The sequence below is a fragment of the Epithele typhae genome, assembly GCF_022376455.1.
Source record: "Epithele typhae strain CBS 203.58 chromosome Unknown BXZ73scaffold_93, whole genome shotgun sequence".
In the NCBI taxonomy this organism is placed as follows: Eukaryota; Fungi; Basidiomycota; class Agaricomycetes; order Polyporales; family Epitheliaceae; genus Epithele; species Epithele typhae.
In genome coordinates, this window is record NW_025954284.1 from 24819 (window position 1) to 43154 (window position 18336).

The 18336-nt window shown below is 58.8% G+C and overlaps 3 protein-coding genes across 3 annotated transcripts; all 3 read left to right on the forward strand.

The window, feature by feature from the left end:
* Positions 1 to 751: 751 nt before the first annotated feature.
* On the forward strand, positions 752 to 6428 carry BXZ73DRAFT_55385 (phospholipid-transporting ATPase 1; the record flags this gene model as incomplete). The annotated part of the gene is made up of 10 exons (XM_048021338.1): positions 752 to 1094; positions 1144 to 1195; positions 1519 to 2763; positions 2814 to 3976; positions 4038 to 4354; positions 4410 to 4643; positions 4697 to 4829; positions 4882 to 5164; positions 5221 to 5390; positions 5440 to 6428. The coding sequence occupies 10 exons, from the start codon at positions 752 to 754 to the stop codon at positions 6426 to 6428; spliced, it is 4929 nt and encodes a 1642-aa protein (XP_047872289.1).
* A 1233-nt stretch (positions 6429 to 7661) lies between these two features.
* On the forward strand, positions 7662 to 10262 carry BXZ73DRAFT_55397 (uncharacterized protein; the record flags this gene model as incomplete). Its single annotated transcript, XM_048021340.1, has 3 exons — positions 7662 to 9147; positions 9205 to 9389; positions 9441 to 10262. Coding segments are annotated over 3 exons (2493 nt in total), but the record flags the coding sequence as incomplete, so codon positions are not given.
* A 1224-nt stretch (positions 10263 to 11486) lies between these two features.
* On the forward strand, positions 11487 to 18136 carry BXZ73DRAFT_106857 (P-loop containing nucleoside triphosphate hydrolase protein; the record flags this gene model as incomplete). Its single annotated transcript, XM_048016746.1, has 38 exons — positions 11487 to 11503; positions 11559 to 11901; positions 11960 to 12211; positions 12264 to 12431; positions 12484 to 12547; positions 12601 to 12641; positions 12695 to 12741; positions 12794 to 12908; positions 12970 to 13186; positions 13242 to 13305; positions 13365 to 13492; positions 13553 to 13688; positions 13739 to 13784; positions 13839 to 13893; positions 13947 to 14006; positions 14067 to 14107; positions 14169 to 14567; positions 14626 to 14674; positions 14733 to 14820; positions 14886 to 14958; positions 15016 to 15108; positions 15163 to 15430; positions 15481 to 15578; positions 15634 to 15701; positions 15760 to 15903; positions 15958 to 16019; positions 16080 to 16319; positions 16388 to 16490; positions 16541 to 16659; positions 16711 to 16770; positions 16829 to 16835; positions 16886 to 17079; positions 17138 to 17160; positions 17226 to 17634; positions 17692 to 17706; positions 17760 to 17872; positions 17932 to 17955; positions 18014 to 18136. 38 exons carry the CDS (start codon positions 11487 to 11489, stop codon positions 18134 to 18136), a joined length of 4566 nt encoding a protein of 1521 aa, XP_047872291.1.
* Between the last annotated feature and the right edge of the window lie 200 nt (positions 18137 to 18336).

Genomic DNA, 18336 nt, shown 5'->3' on the forward strand with positions numbered 1-18336 from the left:
GGGCTGGTGGACGCGTGCCGCAGTGTCGTGCAGACAGGCTGCAATGACAAGCACAGATCGCCCGGGCGTTGCCTGAAGGCCTGAGAGGTACCACGGCCGGCAAGCTCGCGTGTCGATCTCATGGATGGTGAGTTGGGAGCCGGGCCGCCGCGTCGTTCGCATGGCGCTGGGCAGTGGGCATGGCGGGCTTCTGCACCCACGTAAGTAGCACTCACGGCGATGGACGTGGTGGTCGTGAGCCGGGGCGGCCTGACCGGGTGGGTTTCTCTCGGAGAGAGGCTTGAAGTATTGCTCGAGTTGAGCTGGAGAGGACAGAAGAGGGTTCGTTCGAATAATAATACCTCGCCACCACGACTGGAAAAGATAGTCGCCGCGGTCAGATGCCGATGGCAGAAACTTGGACTCTTGGCACTCTGTTCCCGGGCCTGGGCGCCCGCAGCGCACCGACTGTGCGAGTTCTGCAGATGAAAGACATATCGTCGTGGAAACCACCGAAGGACGAGTACAAGCTTGTCGTCGCGAGCACGGGGTTTGTAAGAAAGAGAGTGCGCATCTGCGGTTCGACGCCGGGCGGCCGAGTTCCGGGGTCCGACTGGGCGGCCTTGGCTGCGCCAGCATCCGCTCCGCGCCCATCGCCACTGCCATCCCAGAGTCTACTCTTCACCAGCAGCTTTGCGTTTCTCCGTTCCTTTCCTCCACCCCTTCCCCCCTCCCCCTCCCCCTCGGCCGAGCTCGGGCTCGCGGCACACCCATGGCCCCCTTCTCCCGCCACCACGATGAGGACACCGACGAGGACGACTCGGTCGACCCCGAGCTCCGCCTCCGCACCGTTCGCACTGCCGCCTCGACCATCGCAGAGTCCATCCGCCAGGAGCAACGCGCCGAGCGACGCAAGTCCGTCCGCAAGAAGGGCTCGCGCTTCTTCCGGAGAGACAAGAAGAAGGATGTGCAGCCCGCACCGACGGGCACCGCCGCGCCCCACGTCGCCGGTCGTCGACGGAATGTGTATGTGAACGTCAACCTGCCGATGAACGAGGTGGATAATCGCGGAGAGCCGATCGCGAGGTATGCGAGGAACAAGGTCCGCACGAGCAGTGAGTACTCCAGTCATCGTACGCTCGAACGCGCGTAACCGCTCCGCAGAGTATACGATCATCACATTTGTCCCCAAGAATCTTTACGAGCAATTCCGCCGGTGAGTTCTCTTTCTTGGCTTCTGCGCACCTCGAGAGGGTCGTCGAGCACTCGTTCTGCACCGGGGAGACGCTGCGATAGTACAGCATGCAGAGATGGATGGCCGCTCTGGGTCGAGACTTTGGCCGTCTTCCATCACGGTGTCCGTTTCACGGAAAGAACTTCCAAGGGGGGAAGACGGTACCAACATAGTCTTTGTGTGCCCTCACGAACGCTGCGCAAGTTGAGAGTACACAAAGAACGTGTTTAACTCCAGCCGGCCCCTGTTATCGTTGCTCTTGGGCTGGCGGCGATATTGATACTGAGCTGACTATTGTACTCCAGTGTTGCGAACCTCTACTTCCTGGCCCTGGTCATAGTCCAGGTCTTCTCCGTTTTCGGCGCCCCTTCACCACAGACTTCCGCCCTCCCTCTAATCTTCATCTTGACCGTGACCATGATCAAGGACGGCGTTGAAGACTACCGGCGAGCGATGGTCGACGACGAGGTCAACAACTCGGCGGTCACGAGACTCGGCAACTGGCGCAACGTCAACCAGCCGCAGGATCCCCGCGCATGGTACCAGAAGATGCTCGGGGTGCGGGCGCCGGACAAGGTGACACGCGGAGTGAAGAAGCTACGGGAGCGCGAGGCGAGTGAAGGCAAGCAGATCGTGATGAGCAAGGACCCGGGCGAGGACCGCAACAGCATGAGCACGCTCCCTGCGAACAACAACAACAGCATGGAGCTCGGCTTCTACGGCGCCGGCGGCAAGCTCGACGATATCCAGAGCATCGACTCACACAGCTACCCTCCGGCGGACCCTGCGGCCGGGAACACGACCTCGTGGGGCGGCAGTACGTCTGGCTCCTTCACCGCCTATCAACAGTCCATCCACCCACCGGCCGCGACTGGCGTCGTCGACTACAGCAAGCGAACGCCTGGTCTGGCGCACTGGGAACGCACGCTCTGGAAGAAACTCGAGGTTGGTGACATCGTTCTTCTCCGGGACAACGAACAGGTGCCGGCGGACCTGGTCGTGCTTGCGACGTCGGACGCCGATAACATGTGCTACCTCGAGACGAAGAACTTGGACGGGGAGACGAACCTGAAGCCACGCAAGGCGGTGCGGGCGACGGCGGCGATGACGTCCGAGGAGGACATCGAGCGTTCGTCGTTTATCCTCGACTCCGAGCCGCCCCACGCGAACCTGTACCTCTACCACGGCGTGCTTCGGTACAAGGACCCTGCGAGTGGAGAACCCAAGCTGGACACGGTGACCATCAACGAGCTGCTCCTTCGTGGGTGCACGCTGCGGAACACGGCATGGGTCGTGGGACTGGTAGTGTTCACGGGTGCGGACTCCAAGATCATGCTCAACGGAGGTGACACTCCGTCGAAACGGTCCAAGATCGAGAAGGAGACGAACTTCAACGTCATCGTCAACTTCCTCCTCCTCGTCATCATGTGTCTTTCGTCGGCGATCCTCAACGGCTACTTCGACAGCAAGAGCGACACAAGCGCGGACTTCTTCGAGCAGGGTGCCGAGGCGTCGCACTCGAACGTCCTCAACGCTGCCATCACTTTCGTGTAAGTCTTTCTGCTTCGTTTTCATGCTCACCTCGCTGATCCCGCTGTAGGTCGTGTCTCATCGCCTTCCAGAACATCGTCCCTATCTCGCTGTACATCTCAATTGAGATCGTCAAGACGATCCAGGCGTACTTCATCTCGCAGGACATCGACATGTACTACCAGCCGTTCGACGCGACGTGTACGCCAAAGACATGGAACATTTCGGACGACCTGGGGCAGATCGAATACGTGTTCTCGGACAAGACGGGTACGCTTACGCAGAACATTATGGAGTTCCAGAAGTGTTCGATCAACGGCGTCGCGTACGGCGAGGGTGTCACCGAGGCGCAGCGCGGGGCGGCCAAACGTGAGGGCAAAGTGGAGTCGATGTCGCCGGAGGAGCAGGACATCCAGCTGCAGATATCCAAGCGGCAGATGCTCGAGAAGATGTCGCAGGCGTTCAAGAACCGGTACGCTCAGCCGGACCACCTCACCCTCGTCTCGCCCAGGCTCGCAGATGACCTCGCGGACCGCACCTCGCCGCAGCGCCAGTACCTGATCGATTTCTTCCGCGCGCTCGCTGTCTGCCATTCCGTCCTGTCCGACCGCTCCGACCAGAACCAGCCGTTCAAGCTCGAGTACAAGGCGGAGTCGCCGGATGAGGCTGCGCTCGTCGCCGCGGCGCGAGATGTCGGCTTCCCCTTCGCCAACAAGTCCAAGGACGCGATCGACATCGAGGTCATGGGCCAGCCGGAGCGCTACATCCCGCTGCAGATGCTCGAGTTCAATTCCACGCGCAAGCGGATGAGCGTCGTCGTGCGCAACCCCCAAGGCCAGCTCATCCTCTACTGCAAGGGCGCGGACTCGGTCATCTACCAGCGCCTCCGCGCGGACCACGATCCGGAGCTCAAGGCTGCAACGGCGCGGGACATGGAGGCATTCGCCAACGGCGGTCTGCGCACGCTCTGCATCGCCTACCGGACGCTGTCCGAGCAGGAGTACATGGACTGGGTGCGCGTCTTCGAGGCCGCCCAGAACTCCACTACGGACCGCGACGAGGAGATCGACAAGGCCAACGAGAAGATCGAACACTCTCTCACCATCCTTGGCGCGACCGCCCTCGAGGACAAACTCCAGGAGGGTGTGCCCGAGGCCATTCAGACGCTGCACCGCGCTGGTATCAAGCTTTGGATCCTGACGGGCGACAAGGTGCAGACCGCCATCGAGATCGGTAAGCGTCCCATCGCATCTCCTAGCGCAAAAGTCTAACTCACTGCCCGCGCCGGCAACAGGTTTCAGCTGCAACCTGCTCAAGAGCGACATGGAGATCATGATTCTGTCAGCGGACACGCTCGAGGCTGCGCGCCTACAAATTGAAGGCGGCTTGAACAAGATTGCATCTGTCCTCGGCCCGCCGTCGATGGACCCCGAGCGCCGCGGCTTCGTACCTGGTGCGCAGGCGGCTTTCGCGGTCGTCATCGACGGCGACACTCTCCGGCACGCGCTCGGCAAGGAACTCAAGCAGCTCTTCCTCACGCTCTCCACGCAATGCGAGACCGTCGTCTGCTGCCGTGTCTCTCCTGCCCAGAAGGCGTTGGTCGTCAACTTGGTCAGCTACTCATCCGGACTCTGAGCGTCTGAAATGTGACTGATGCTTCGTACAGGTCAAAGAGGGCCGCAACGCTATGACGCTTTCAATCGGTGATGGAGCGAACGACGTCGCTATGATCCAGGAGGCGAACATCGGGTGCGGTCTGCTCGGATACGAGGGTTCGCAGGCAGCGATGTCTGCGGACTACGCATTCGGCCAGTTCCGTTTCTTGACGAAGCTGCTCCTTGTTCACGGCCGGTGGTCGTACCAGCGCGTGGCGGACATGCATGCCAACTTCTTCTACAAGGTGCGTACCCACGTGCAGTCCGTGATCAAGTCATCGTTAACGACACTGTGCAGAATGTCATCTGGACTTTCGCGATGTTCTGGTTCATGATCTTCAACAACTTCGACGCGACGTACCTGTACCAGTACACCTTCATCCTATTGTGCAACCTTGTGTTCACCTCGTTGCCTGTCATCGTGCTCGGAGGTACTTCCTGCGTGTTCGCTCGGTATCGCGTAGTCTGACCGAACTGCTCTAGCCTTCGATCAAGACATCAACGCCAAAGCCGCTCTTGCGTTCCCTCAACTGTACATTCGAGGCATCCGTGGTCTAGAGTACACGAAGCTCAAGTTCTGGATGTACATGCTCGACGGTCTGTACCAGTCCGCGGTGGTCTTCTTCATCCCATACTTCATCTGGCAAGTCGGCATCGCGACGTCGTGGAACGGCCGGACCATCGAGTCGCTTTCGGACTTTGGTACGACGGTGTCCGTTGCCGCCATCATCTGTGCGAACACCTACGTCGGACTCAACACCCATTAGTACGTCCATCCGCTTCCGGCGCTGCTACCATGCAGGACTGACATGCGCCTCACAGCTGGACGGTCATCACTTGGATCATCGTGTTCGGCTCGTCGCTGATCATGCTCGCCTGGATTGCCATCTACTCCCTGTTTGAGAGTTCTGATTTCGTCGACGAGGTCGTTATCCTGTTCGGGGACGTCACCTTCTGGGGCGCGGTCCTCTTGTCCGTGATCATCGCGCTCGGTACGTACCCTCCTCGCGCCGTCGTCATCGCTGTTCTCATCCCTCCCAGGCCCTCGCTTCTTCATCAAGTACTTCAAGAGCACCTACATGCCTCTCGACAAGGACATCATCCGCGAGAAGTGGGTGGCCGGCGACCTGAAGGACCAGCTCGGCATCACGCACAGGCGTGAGCGCAAAAAGACCACGAAGGCCGAGCAGGCGCCAATGTTCCACAACCCGCACTACCGCTCAGAGTCGGAGCTGAGCCAGCCGGATGAGTACGGCACCCCTCAAGGCTACACTCCGCCGACCGCACACACTCCGAACATGGACGGCTCTCCTAGGACCACCGTTCCCCTTATGGCTGGCGAGTCCCCGCGCCAGCTCGAGGATGGCTACCGATCCGCGAACCCATCCCCCATCCCCTCTCCGAACTCGAACCGGGGGCAGTACACCGCCAGTCCCAACTCACAACGACTGTCGTACTACTCGGCTTCGAATATCCCCCCTCCTTCGCCCCTTCCGGAGTCGAACCAATTCCATCCCTATACCCACCACTCGTCAGCACGGAATACAGCCTACGGGTCAGAACCGCACATGTCCGCCGTGTCCCACACGTCCGTCACGTACAACGGACCTCCCTCTCCACACCACAACAACTACATGACACCACCTGGGTCCGCGACACTGCAAGTGCCCGGAATCCGCTCACCACAGCGCTCGCCGACGACGCCTCCAGAGCAGTTCGAGATGCGCGTACGGTCGCCGCCGCACTCAGGAGAGCAGTGGGCAGGATACCCGCAGGAGGGGCAGCGGACGCAGCCGGACCGTCTCTCGCCGATGGGCCAGGGCCTGCACACGCCGATGGCGACGGAGGACTCGTACGCGACGGCGCGGACGGGCTCGGACGACGACGCGTACGACGGCTTCGACGTCGTGACGCCCGTCGCCCCTCCACACGCGCACACGCACGAGCAGCAGCAGCAGACGCAGACGCAGGCGCAGGATGGCTCGTGGCGGAACAGTACGTTCTCGTACTCGGGCCCGCACGCGATATAGCCCGTTCTTGTTGGTCTCGTTGGGCTCTGTGATGTGAGTGCGTGTGTTGCGACTTCTACTACTTAGTACTTAGCTCCGCTCGGACTCGGTGTGTATGCGCTCGCGAGCTTGGTCGTGGCGGGACTGGATCGCGTGAACGGACGGTTTGTTGGCACCCTTTACCCCTTCCCTCTCGCTTTATTTATCCTTGCTTGTATCGCTGCTCTCGGTCGTCTCGCCCCCTTCCCCCTTCCTGCCCACCGCGCCCCGGCACCTGCGACCGCGCGCCTCCCGCGCGCTCGTGCATGTCGTCCTTCCTTTCGTCCCCGCTTCGTTCGTGTACGCGCACGGTGCTGGGTCTCGTCCGATCCTTTTTAGAAGTAGTAGAACACGAACATCGTTAAACTGACTTATTGTGCATAATGACACTGTATACGCCACGCCTCTCGCCGACTGCGACCCTTAAACTCAGAGGAATGAGCTCGCCGGCCGCCACGATATTCTGAATTAGACGGCGCAGTGGTAACCGACGCGCGCCGTGCTGTCGGAGTGCTTGCGTGTACATACTGCCTTCACGGAAGGCGCGTGTGCGCGCGCACCATAGCGAGAGTCGCGCGTGAGCTCGCGCGGAGGCGGCGTTATCGTGCAACGGATACGTTTTGGGCGAGGATGGGGCCGGGCGAGGATGCACTCACGTCACGTGCGTTAGGGACGGTTGGACGATCGAGCCTACCCTTGCCCTTTTCCCTTACTCCTTTCCATCTCCCCCTCCCCCTTTGCATTCCTTACTCAGACTGTGCCCATTGGTCATGGAGCCTTCCGACACCGGGTAGCCAAGCCTTCTCCCCAACCGCCGCTTGCCGCTTGACAAGCCACTGCGACGAAGACAGGCCCACACCAAGCCCAAAGCGGACGGAATACCCTCACCATCAACTCACGTAGTCTCGCCAACACCGACATTGACGTTCAGCCCACCGCCCTGATCGCTCGAGATCTCATGTTGGAGAGGTCGTCCAAATGTACCAAGCCGCTGACTCTCGACGAGTTCATGCGCACCTTGATGCCCGAGTTCGACGAGAGGGACTTTGACCAGGTGTTCCCCTCAAGAGACATCGGGAACATCAGGCGCCGCTTCCATCGTAGGCTCAAGAACAAAGACCACACGGACAACTTGAATGTGGTTGAGAAAGACGTGAGCGCTGCCTGGGTACGTCTCCTCGCTCGTCGTCGTCGGCTCGTATCTTATGCAAACAGGCAAGCATCAACAAAGACCATCCTCTTTGCCCCGGATCCGTATTTGGCCTCTCCGAGGACCACGCCGACGTAGGAGAGCCGGCCGGGTCGAAATGCCACGGCTACTTCATTCACGAGCGCGACGAACACTCCATCAAAGAGAAGCGGCCCAACTGGGACTACCACCGCTTCACCGTCGAGTTCAAGCGCGGCGGGACCCAGAACGATCCTTGGGACGACGACAAGACGTACAACCCCGAGTCGACTGCTGTCTCGCGTAAAGTTGTCCGCGGCCAGCTCTCCTCCTACGCCGACCTCGTCTTCAAGCACCAACACCGCCTCTTCCACTTCATGCTCCTCGTCAACAGCGCTCGCTTCCGCATTCTTCGCTGGGACCGGTCCAGGATCGCGGTAAGCGAGGCGACCGACTACGCCAAGGGGGTCCCCGGCACTCGACAGCTCTTTAGGGTCCTCTACGCGCTCTCGATCATGACAGACAAGCAAGCCGGATACGACCCCTCTGCTTTCCAGCTCAAGCCTGGCTCGTGTGGGTGGGAGCGGATGAGCCACCTGGGCGACCCCACCAAGCACGCGTCCGACGTCGACCACGCTGAGCGTTTTGACTTTGCCGACCCCGACAAGACCACCTACCCCGAGAACCTCTACCATCCTCAAGACGCTTCTCATCACTCGCTGTTTGACACCGGCGGGATCTACAGCGACCCGAGGGCAAAGGTGACGTCGAACGCGCCGTGGGCCGACTGCGTCGATCTCCCTACATTCCAGTATATCCGGGCCAAGTTTAAGGCTTCCATTAGCGGCGATCGCCCTCGATACGTGTTCATCATCAACGACAGGTACTACCTCGTTGGTTTCGCCGAGTTTGCGGCGTTGGGTCCGATCGGGCGGGGTACGCGCGGCTTCGTCGCGCTGGAGTGGCACACTCAGCGGTTCGTGTGGGTCAAGGATTGCTGGCACCCGTTCTACGCAAACACCGCAGTGGAGGGCGACATTCTCAAAGAGCTCAACGAGGATGGCATCGAGAACGTGCCGACGTTGGTGGCGTACGAAGACTACGAGGGCGAACACCAGGTGACGTGGGAGTCCGAGCACAGCGGTCACCTGGCTGAAGCCGGGTCGACGTCGACCACGGAGCGTCCGAAGGCGCCTCTCCCCACCAGCACTCGCACCCGGCCGCCGCACTCCCCGTCGCCCGCGCCGAAGCCACATGTGTACAAGCAGGCCCAGCCGGCCCAGCCTTCGACGTCCTCTTCGGCGCAAGGACCCTCCTTCCCCTCCCTTGCGGCGTCGTCTGGTCAGTCTGGCGTCAAGCGTCTCCACGGGCAGGACGAAGCCAAGACATCTACACTGGTCGCGCTGCCTGACTACGTCCCCGGCCCTCGCCACATGCGTCATTGCCGTCTCGTCGTCGCCGAGGTGTGCTTGAAGCTGACAACGTTCGAGTCGTCTCAGCAGCTGGTGCGAACTATCTACTGGGCGTTTCGTGGTGAGTATTTCCCCAGTCTGCCCGCGTGCCAGAGTGAGCTCACCGCGGTCATCGCAGCGCATGCACAAGCATATAAAGTCTCCAAGGTCCTACACCGTGATGTGAGCGCGGGCAACATCCTGATGTACCCCAGGATCTTCCACGCGGAGAGCAAGACTGCGTGTCTGAGTCGCGGTATGCTCTGCGACTGGGAGATGGCCAAGAAGATCACGGTTTCGGACGTATCTCAGCCCGAGCGCGCTGTGAGTCGTTTCGATGTCGCGTGTCGCACTTTTCGCTAAGGACGTTCGCAGGGAACGTGGCCTTATATGTCGGTCATGTGCCAGGACAATGCATCGTTGGGGCCGAAGGTCGGAGACGAGGCCGAGTCCTTCCTCCACGTCGTCATCCGCCAAGGCCTCCGCTTCGTGAACCACAATTGGTCGAAGGTCGACGTACACCAGTTCTGCCTGCAGTACTTCGAAAGCCACGCCGGAATCCGGAGCCACATGCGGTCGAGCCCGTTCAAGAAGGAGTGCATCCGTGACGGCGTACTTTACCATCCCACCGGAATCCTCGGTCGTCTCGAGTTTACCGCGGTTGGTGACGACGGCGGCGCGGCGGTACACCCTCTCAACGAGCTCGTCCAACTTCTCCTTAACCTGTGCTCCGCCCGGTTCGCGGTCCACCTCTACGAGGTCAAGCTCGCGGAGTACAAGTCCGCAGTGTCCCGACCTGCGGCCCAGGTCGTTTCACAGACCACTCAGTCGACTAGCCTCTTCGATCTGATTGACGAGGACGAGGACGAGGACGAAGAGGATGTCGTCCCCTTCAAAATCAAACCCCCCTCTGAGCCGAATTCTGACGTCAAGGCCCTTGCTGCTCTGCTTGACGATAGCGGGCGTGTCTTGAACCAGCTGAGGCGGTTCGCGTTCCCTCGGAAGAACAAGACGGGTGCTCTAACGTGGACGTGGCCGGCCAACGACAGGAGCGCGGAGGACGCGCTCATCGGGTACAATGCGTACGCTGACTTCCCGCTTCCGGTCGCCACTGGGTCGAAGCGGACGTCGGTCAAGGCGCGGAAGACGTCGCAGGTGCAGTCGGCGGGTGCCGCTCACTTGTGTAGCTCGGAGTAGACGTTGATGGACTGGGTGCCATAAAAACGGTTTGGGTGGACTGTGTAGCGTATCTCATCTGCGTGTATATCGCCGCTCGTGTTTCATTCGTTAGCGACTTTGGAACCATGCATACGGTTGTAATAATAATTCTTCATGACGACGTGCTCCTTGTCGTTCATACTGAGCAGTATTTGCTTCACCGCGAGATCGCTGGGAAAGAGCATTCAGAGATCCAGCCGGAGAGCCCGTAGCGCGATTAACCAAATGAGGAGGATGCCTGTAAGTACGCGGGGGGAGCGCGGGTCGTGAGTGACATCGCGATGGGGGCTGGGGGGGACCGAACCTCTTATGGCCTTCATGTTACTACGCCAGCAAGGTACTGGGGGCGCACGATACGGCTCGGAGATGGTAACGGGAGACAAAACGTGTAAAGCCCGCGACCAAGGGCGGCTCGCGGCCATGGCCGGGATTGTTCGGACCGGCCCCGGCAGAGACCGACTCTGGAAAGCGCCGCGAACTTTTCTGCTGAGCGCTAGCCCTGACGCTGAGGGCAGTCGGCCTCTCTCTCTCCCTCTCGGACTAGTTTCCTGACCCCGGCCCCTCTGCGCCGGAAGCCAGTGTCAACGTCAGTACCGCTCTGGTATATAAATGGGATTGTCTCTAGCCAGTGTCTCGGGCTTTCGGTGCTCTCTGGATCCGCGACCGTTTCCCGGAATCTTAGAAACAACCCTCTACCCATGACTGTCAAACCCTGCGCCCAGGGTAAGTACGTACTTGGTTTGTTTATGGGACATCGTAACGTCTCGCGTCTACGAGCCGATTGATGCTCACTATATTCGTAAGGCCAAAGGGCTGCCACGTGCTACGCGGATGGGACGCTCGTTAAGTTTTTCAATGACCAACAACTCATCCACTGCAGCCTCGACCAATGCTGCTGTATTACGAGGTAATGTGTATGGTATTCAGTGTGTTCAGACGTGTGGCGGCCTCAGGTTCCACATCCGACCGAACCCCATCGCCTCGACCCGAACAGCTAACGACAGCGCTCGTCTCCAACATGTACACTCAGCATGCCCTATGCCCAGGCCGGGGATCCCATCGGACTTTCTCCGTCGAGCCCTCCCGTCGAAGCCGCTCGTTTCACACTAAATACCATCTCCACGCACCGTGCGTTGCCACGGCCCGACGACCTCCCTGTGCCCATACCCTCCCGGACCCTGGCGACACGACTCACGTCTCAAGATGGTGACTTCCCTAGGGTATGTCCTCCAGTCTTCAACGACGATCGCTGGTGACGATCTCCCGCATTGCCAGTGTCTGGGGCGACGAACGCGTCGTGCCTCTGTATGGCGCATGCGCCTCCGTTCTTGCCTTCGTGGTCCAGTTCGTCCATCTGCGCCGATCTCCTGAAACGTCGAAGGACCCCGTCACCGCACTGGGACGCTCTGATGACGAAGTTGTGAATAGTCGTCCGGGATATCGTAGCGCGTTCGGCCACGTCGTCGACTACAACGGGGGCACCACCAGATTTTCCCTGAAGATAGCGCGCTTGGTTTGCTGCGTCGCGCTCGCCACTTTCTCAGCCGTGCCCCTCGTTCGTGCGCACTTCGAACAGCCACTCGTTCAGTGGATCGAAGGTGTGCACTGTGGCCTATACGTGAGCTCTTTTCCCCAAGTGTCCCCGCGCGAACATACGCTGAACACAATTCTTCTAGGTTTACGCCTCGGCACTTTCTCTGGGCGATATTTTGTCTCGCAGTCGCAGCTCGACATTCTCCGCTCACTTGGTATTAGTCCTCTTGCTCCCCTTCTTCGTCTCCGTGTACCGCAACATCATCCCCCTCTTCATCCGCGGTGGAGCGCCCGCTGACGCAGCGGAAGGCGCATTCCTCTGGGCCAAGCTCTTGCTGTTGTTCGAAGCGAGCGTTTTGATCCCGTCGATCGTGCCTCAGTATGACCCCGCCATTGTGAGTGCTACGTCTCGTCCTCTGGGCCGTGAGCTAACGGAGCATGCCTCAGACGCACCCTAACGAGGAGCAGCAAGCTTCTCTACTGGCGTTTGTGATGTTTTCATGGCTGGACAGCACCGTGGCGAAAGCGGCCCAAGTCTCGCATCTGTCCATCGACGACCTTCCTACATTATCTGCCGGGAATACTGCGAAGGAGTTGGTGGAGCGTAGTTTCAAGGTACGTTTTCCTGATTTTCAGGCTTAGAAGAAGGTTGTGAAGCGTTATGCAGTACGTCGACCCCTTCAATACGGGCACGGATAGCCATATCCTTTGGGGTTTCTTCAGGTTCTATCGTGGGTCGCCATTCAGTTTTGTTGTGTGTACCTTATGCTCACGGCTCACCAAGGCAAAGACTTCGTCATCTGCATGCTCTTATCCATTGCGGGGGTTTGTACATATCGTATGATCTGCGGTATCATATCTAATTTCTACGTACTTAGGGGATCTTACCACTGGGCACTCCGATTGCCATTCAAAACTTATTGATGTGAGACCCCCGGCTCTTGAGCCTGTCGCTCCGCTCACATTAGGTCTATCAGCGTGCTCGAGACAAACGGAGCGGACTCTAAATACGAGCCGTGGATGTGGGTCTTGTTCTTGTTTGTCAGCGCTTCCCTCTACACACTCGCCGACCAATGGTATCTCTGGATTACAGTAAGTTCATCACCATATAGTACTCATCCTGGATCTTCTACGATTTGATCGACTATGATAGCATCGCCAACATGTTACGACGCAAGCGATCCTCACCGAGCTGATTTTTCAACATGCGCTCCGTGCTCGCGTGAAGGCCGAGACTACGCGCGACGCTGAAGACTCATCGTCGCCTGATGGGAGGAACGGCAAGGAGAACCTCAGCGGACGGCTCAGTAACCTGGTCACGAGCGACCTGGAGAACATCCGACTCGGGAACATCTTCTGGATGCACACCTGTGAGCACGCGATTTCCCTGTGAGTCGTGGCATGGGATTGATATTTTTGACACAGTGGTCAAGTGGCCGTTACAGTGTGTCGTAGCTATCGTTCTCATCTACCGCATCCTGGGATGGAGGTACGTGTTCGAAATACTGCACATGATGGTGAATTCCACGCCGATGCTCTGTTCCACAGCACTTTTGTTGGACTCGGGGCGATGATTGCGATGATCCCCTTGCCCACCTACCTCAGCACGTACGTGCGCAAGTACCAAGCAGTGATGATGGCCAAGATGGATGCCCGCGTGCAGCTAATCAGCGAAAGTAAGTAACTTCCCTGCATCATATCGCTCCTGCACAAGTACTGATGCAATGGGTGGACAGCCTTGGGCGTTGTCCGGATGATCAAGCTTTTCGGATGGGAATCTCGCGTTGCAGAGCAGATTGCGGAGCGCCGGCAGGAGGAGCTCGTTCAGCTCAGGAAGACGCGGATGGTGGAGATGATCAATAACGTTTCAACGTGAGTCCAGCCATAGTCGAGCTCTAGGACGATCTCACAAGATGCTTCAGATTCAACATACCACTGCTCTCCATGATCGTCACGTTTGTCAGCTACGTAAGTTCGTATCTTCCTGTTCATCATGCTGAGTGAGCTGAGCTGGCACTCCAGACGATCTTACAGAAGGGCGAGCTGACGCCGTCGCGTCTATTCCCTGCGCTTTCCGGTTGGTTGTGCCGTCTATGGATATTGTGTTATTCCCTCATTCGCTCCCGTTAGGCTTTTTAATGATGCAATACCTGCAGCTCATGTTCAACAGCCTCCCAGCTGTCCTGCAAGGTTCGTCGTTGGTACCCTGCAGCCAACTGCCTCGCAGTCTTACTCAGAGCATTCGCACAGGCAAAATCTCCATTGACCGCATCAACAACTTTCTGCACACAGTCCGTATCATCGTGCCGCACTCCAGCGCGACAGCCGCTCACTGACCTTCCATCCTGCCAGACCGAGCTTCTCGACGAATTCGAGCACCCTCCAGTCACCGGTGACGACGCCTTCGCTGCCCCCGCCGACGCCGACATCGACATCGGGATCAGCCACTCCGTCTTCACCTGGTCGACTTCCGTGCCTGGCAGCGGCGCCCAGACCCCGGTCGATCCCTCCTCCCCCGCTCCGCGCAAGTTCGCCCTCCGGATCGACGAACCGCTCCGCTTTGAGCGCGGGGCGATCAACCTCATCGTCGGGCCGACCGGGGCCGGGAAGACGTCGCTGCTCATGGCGCTCCTCGGCGAGATGCACGCGCACCCGTCGGCACCAGGTCTTGGTACGTGCGTGAGGCTACCGAGGGAGGGTGGCGTCGCGTACGCTGCGCAGGAAAGCTGGGTCCAGAGCGAGACTATCCGGGTACGTCGGCCGCTGCTTTCCGGAAGAGGTGTACGTGCAGGCGCTGACGGGGAGACAGGACAACATTCTGTTTGGATCGACGTTTGACGAGGTCAGGTACGACAAGGGTGGGTCGCTAGCTGGGCGGGCTCGTGTGCGTTGGTGTTGTACTGACGCACAAAACAGTGATCAAGCAGTGCGCGCTCGAGCGTGATTTGGCTCTCTTTGCTGCGGGCGACAAGACGGAAGTCGGGGAGAAAGGGATCACGCTCAGGTTCGTGGTTGTGCCGTTGAATTCAGAATTTACACATGATGAGTTGATGGTCTGCACTGTTATAGTGGGGGGCAGAAGGCTCGGATTACCCTCGCGCGCGCGGTGTACTCGAAGGCGGAGATCTTGCTCCTCGACGATGTGTGCATCTGCCTGTCTCTTTGACTCTCCCGGATGTCTATAAAACTCAAAACACAGGTGCTTGCGGCTCTCGATGTACATACATGCCGCTGGATCGTCAATCAGTGCTTCAAGGGAGAGCTCCTCCGCGGCCGTACCGTGATTTTGGTCGTACGTCGGCTTTCTTGCTCGTGCAGTCCTCTCACTCATGACCTCGCGTGTCAGAGTCACAACGTCGCTCTCACACGTCCTGTCGCCAACTTTGTTGTCGCACTTGGGCCGGATGGGCGCATCGCCAGCCAAGGCTCCCTCGACAAAGTGTTCGAAGAAGACAAAGAACTGATGGAAGAGCTCGAGGCGGAAGTGGGGGATCTCGCCAAAGTAGACCAAGAGGTCGACCGTTCACCAGTGGAAGAAGCGTCGATTGCCGTTGATGAGGGAAATCTGGTCATTGCCGAGGAAGTCAGCAAAGGGGGCGTGGCGTGGAGCGCAAGTGAGTGTTTCACGCTCCGGTCGCTGGCGATTGTCTGACAGTGGTTTCAGTGAAGTTGTACTTCGGGAACACTTCGAGTGTACCGTGGTTCTTCTGGCTTATGTATCCGCTCGCGTTCGTCATAACGCATTCTATGTTGAATCTACAAGTAAGCGTGTTGGATTAACGCGCTGATAATATTGTTGACTTTGCATAAATCGCAGCAATGGGAGCTTGGATTGTGGGCATCGCAGTACGAGACTCACGACCGAAGCGAGGTCCGTGTTGGACTGTGAGTCGTTCTTCAGACATCGTTGTGCATCAACTAACTTGATATGGTCATGATTCAGCTATGCTGCGTTGTATCTTGCGATCCTCGTGACACAATGCTGCATCTATGCCATCGGTTGGTACTGGGGCACAACAGGGTCGCTTCGAGCCTCCAGGATTGTTCACCAGCAGCTCGTTGGCCCGGTGCTTGGTACCACATTGAGGTGCGCGACTTCTGACTGCGCTTACTGACGTCCGGCCGTTGACACGCTATCCAGGTGGCTCGACATGACACCCACGTCGCGAATTATAACGCGTTGCACGACTGACATCCAGTCCAGTACGTCATATTGCTCTTGCTCTCCCCGTGGCTTCACTCACACTCTCTGGTACCGCTCAGTGGACAACTCCATCTTCCGCTCCTTCCACATGTTCCTCGAGCACACCTTCTACATTGTCTCTAAGCTCGTCGCCGTCACGATCATCATCCCGCTCTTCTTTTTCCCAGCGGCGCTCATATTCGCGATCGGAGGCTGGTACAGTGCGAGCTACATGCGTGCAGAGCTGCCCATCAAGCGTGAGATGAGCAACGCGCAAGCGCCTGTTCTGGGGCACTTCGGCAGTGCTATCGCGGGACTCGGTGTGTGTTCCTGGCTTCTCACTCGCTGGATATCGAAAGAGGGTTCGCTGACCAAGGCGTTGTCACAGTGTCCGTTCGTGCCTACGGCGCTCAGGAGTCTTTCAAGCTCGAGTCATACAGGCGCATCGATAACTACAGCCGGGCTGCTTTCCCTTTCAGTGCACTCACCCGGTATGTGGCTCGCGACTAGACTAAGTCACGCCGCTCACACGTTCTCGCAGCTGGGTTACGGTGCGCGTCAACGTACTTGGGACAGCTCTCACCACTGCGCTTGCAGCGTACTTGACGTATTCTGCCTCTATCGGCGCTGCCAATAGCGGCTTCTCTCTGTCCATGGCTTGTACGTCTTTTCTTGTCTGCTGCGCACGTTGTGCCTCACACGGTTCGGCAGCGGAGATTTCCAGGCGTATCTTTTTCTGGTTTTTGGCCCTTAACGAGTTCCAAGTTTCAGGTTCGTCTCCTCACATGTGAAGGTTCTGAAGATTACCTGAAGCTGTCTGTCTCTACAGCCAACAGGTCGGTCGATCGGCGACGTGACGAGAACATAGTGCTGACGATGGCTGTAGCCTAGAGCGCATTCAACAGTACTTGGTCATAGAACAGGAGCCAAAGGCAACCGAGGCTGGCGTTCCGCCTGCGTACTGGCCTGCGAGCGGCGAGTTACGGGTCGAGAAACTGTCTGCGCGGTACACTCCGGACGGACCGAAGGTCTTGCACGATCTATCATTTGAGGTCAAGTCTGGGGAACGCATCGGTATCGGTCAGTACGCATTTCTCATGCAAGTCGTGAGTCGTTCCTGACGCACTTTCATGCCCAGTTGGCCGCACAGGCAGCGGAAAGGTGAGGGTTCCTGAGGCCTGAGGAACGAGAGTCCGGGCATCGTGGTGACTAACGCGATCTCTCAGAGCTCGCTTACCCTGTCCCTTCTCCGCTGCATCTACACCGAAGGCAAGGTCTTCTACGACGGCCTCGCTACCGACACTCTCAACCTCGACGCGCTCCGGTGCAACATCACCATCATCCCCCAAGTGCCCGACCTGCTCCGCGGCACGCTTCGCGAGAACCTCGACCCTCACGGCCAGCACGACGACGTGACGCTGAACGACGCGCTGCGCTCGGCCGGGCTCTTCGCTCTGCAGGAGCGCGTCGCGTTGAGCCTGGGCGGCGAGCACGCTCAAGGTGCGGAGAGCGGGCGGATCACCCTCGACTCGGAGATCGCTGGTGGAGGGGGGAACCTTTCGGTCGGGCAGAGGCAGATTATCGCGCTTGCGCGGGCGATGGTGCGGCGCAGCATGCTGCTCATCCTGGACGAAGGTGCGCGGTCCGCTTTTAGCATACGAACGTCGCGCTCAACAGTCATTTGGTTGGCAGCTACATCTGCCATCGGTAAACCCACATACAAATCCACGCAAGGCCGAAACTGACGCGTCTCGATGCAGATTACGAGACGGGCGCGGTCATCGAGAAGGCTCTTCGCGAAGAGTTCGGAAAGGACGTGACTGTGCTCACGGTCGCGCACCGTCTGCAGAGCATCATGTATTCGGACAAGATTGTGAGGGCATCTTTCTTACGATCTTGTGCCGTGAATTGAAGTGCGTATCACGTTTTTAGATGGTTCTCGACGCGGGACGCATTGTGAGTAGACGGTCATAACCTGGCTCTTCGTCTCCAGACCCTTACTTCCTTCGCGCAGGTTGAGTTCGACAGTCCGAGTGCCCTGCTGAAGCTGCCAAGTGGTGGGTACTTCCGCGGGCTCGTAGACGAGAGTATGGATCGAGCGGCGCTTTACGCGATGGCCGGAATGTCCGTGGAATGAGACATATTGTGAGGTATATAGGTGCCGCATGTGACGCACCGGAGTACCCCGGGTTTTCAAAACCCTCCTAGTTTCATCCCATCCGAACGCTTCATGCCCCTCCGTGAGCTTGCAAGCCTGCAGTCCGGCACCGCTCGGGCCGGGGAAGGCATCGGCCCGGGTTCGGGACATGATTGTCACCTCAGGTACTACGGAGCTGT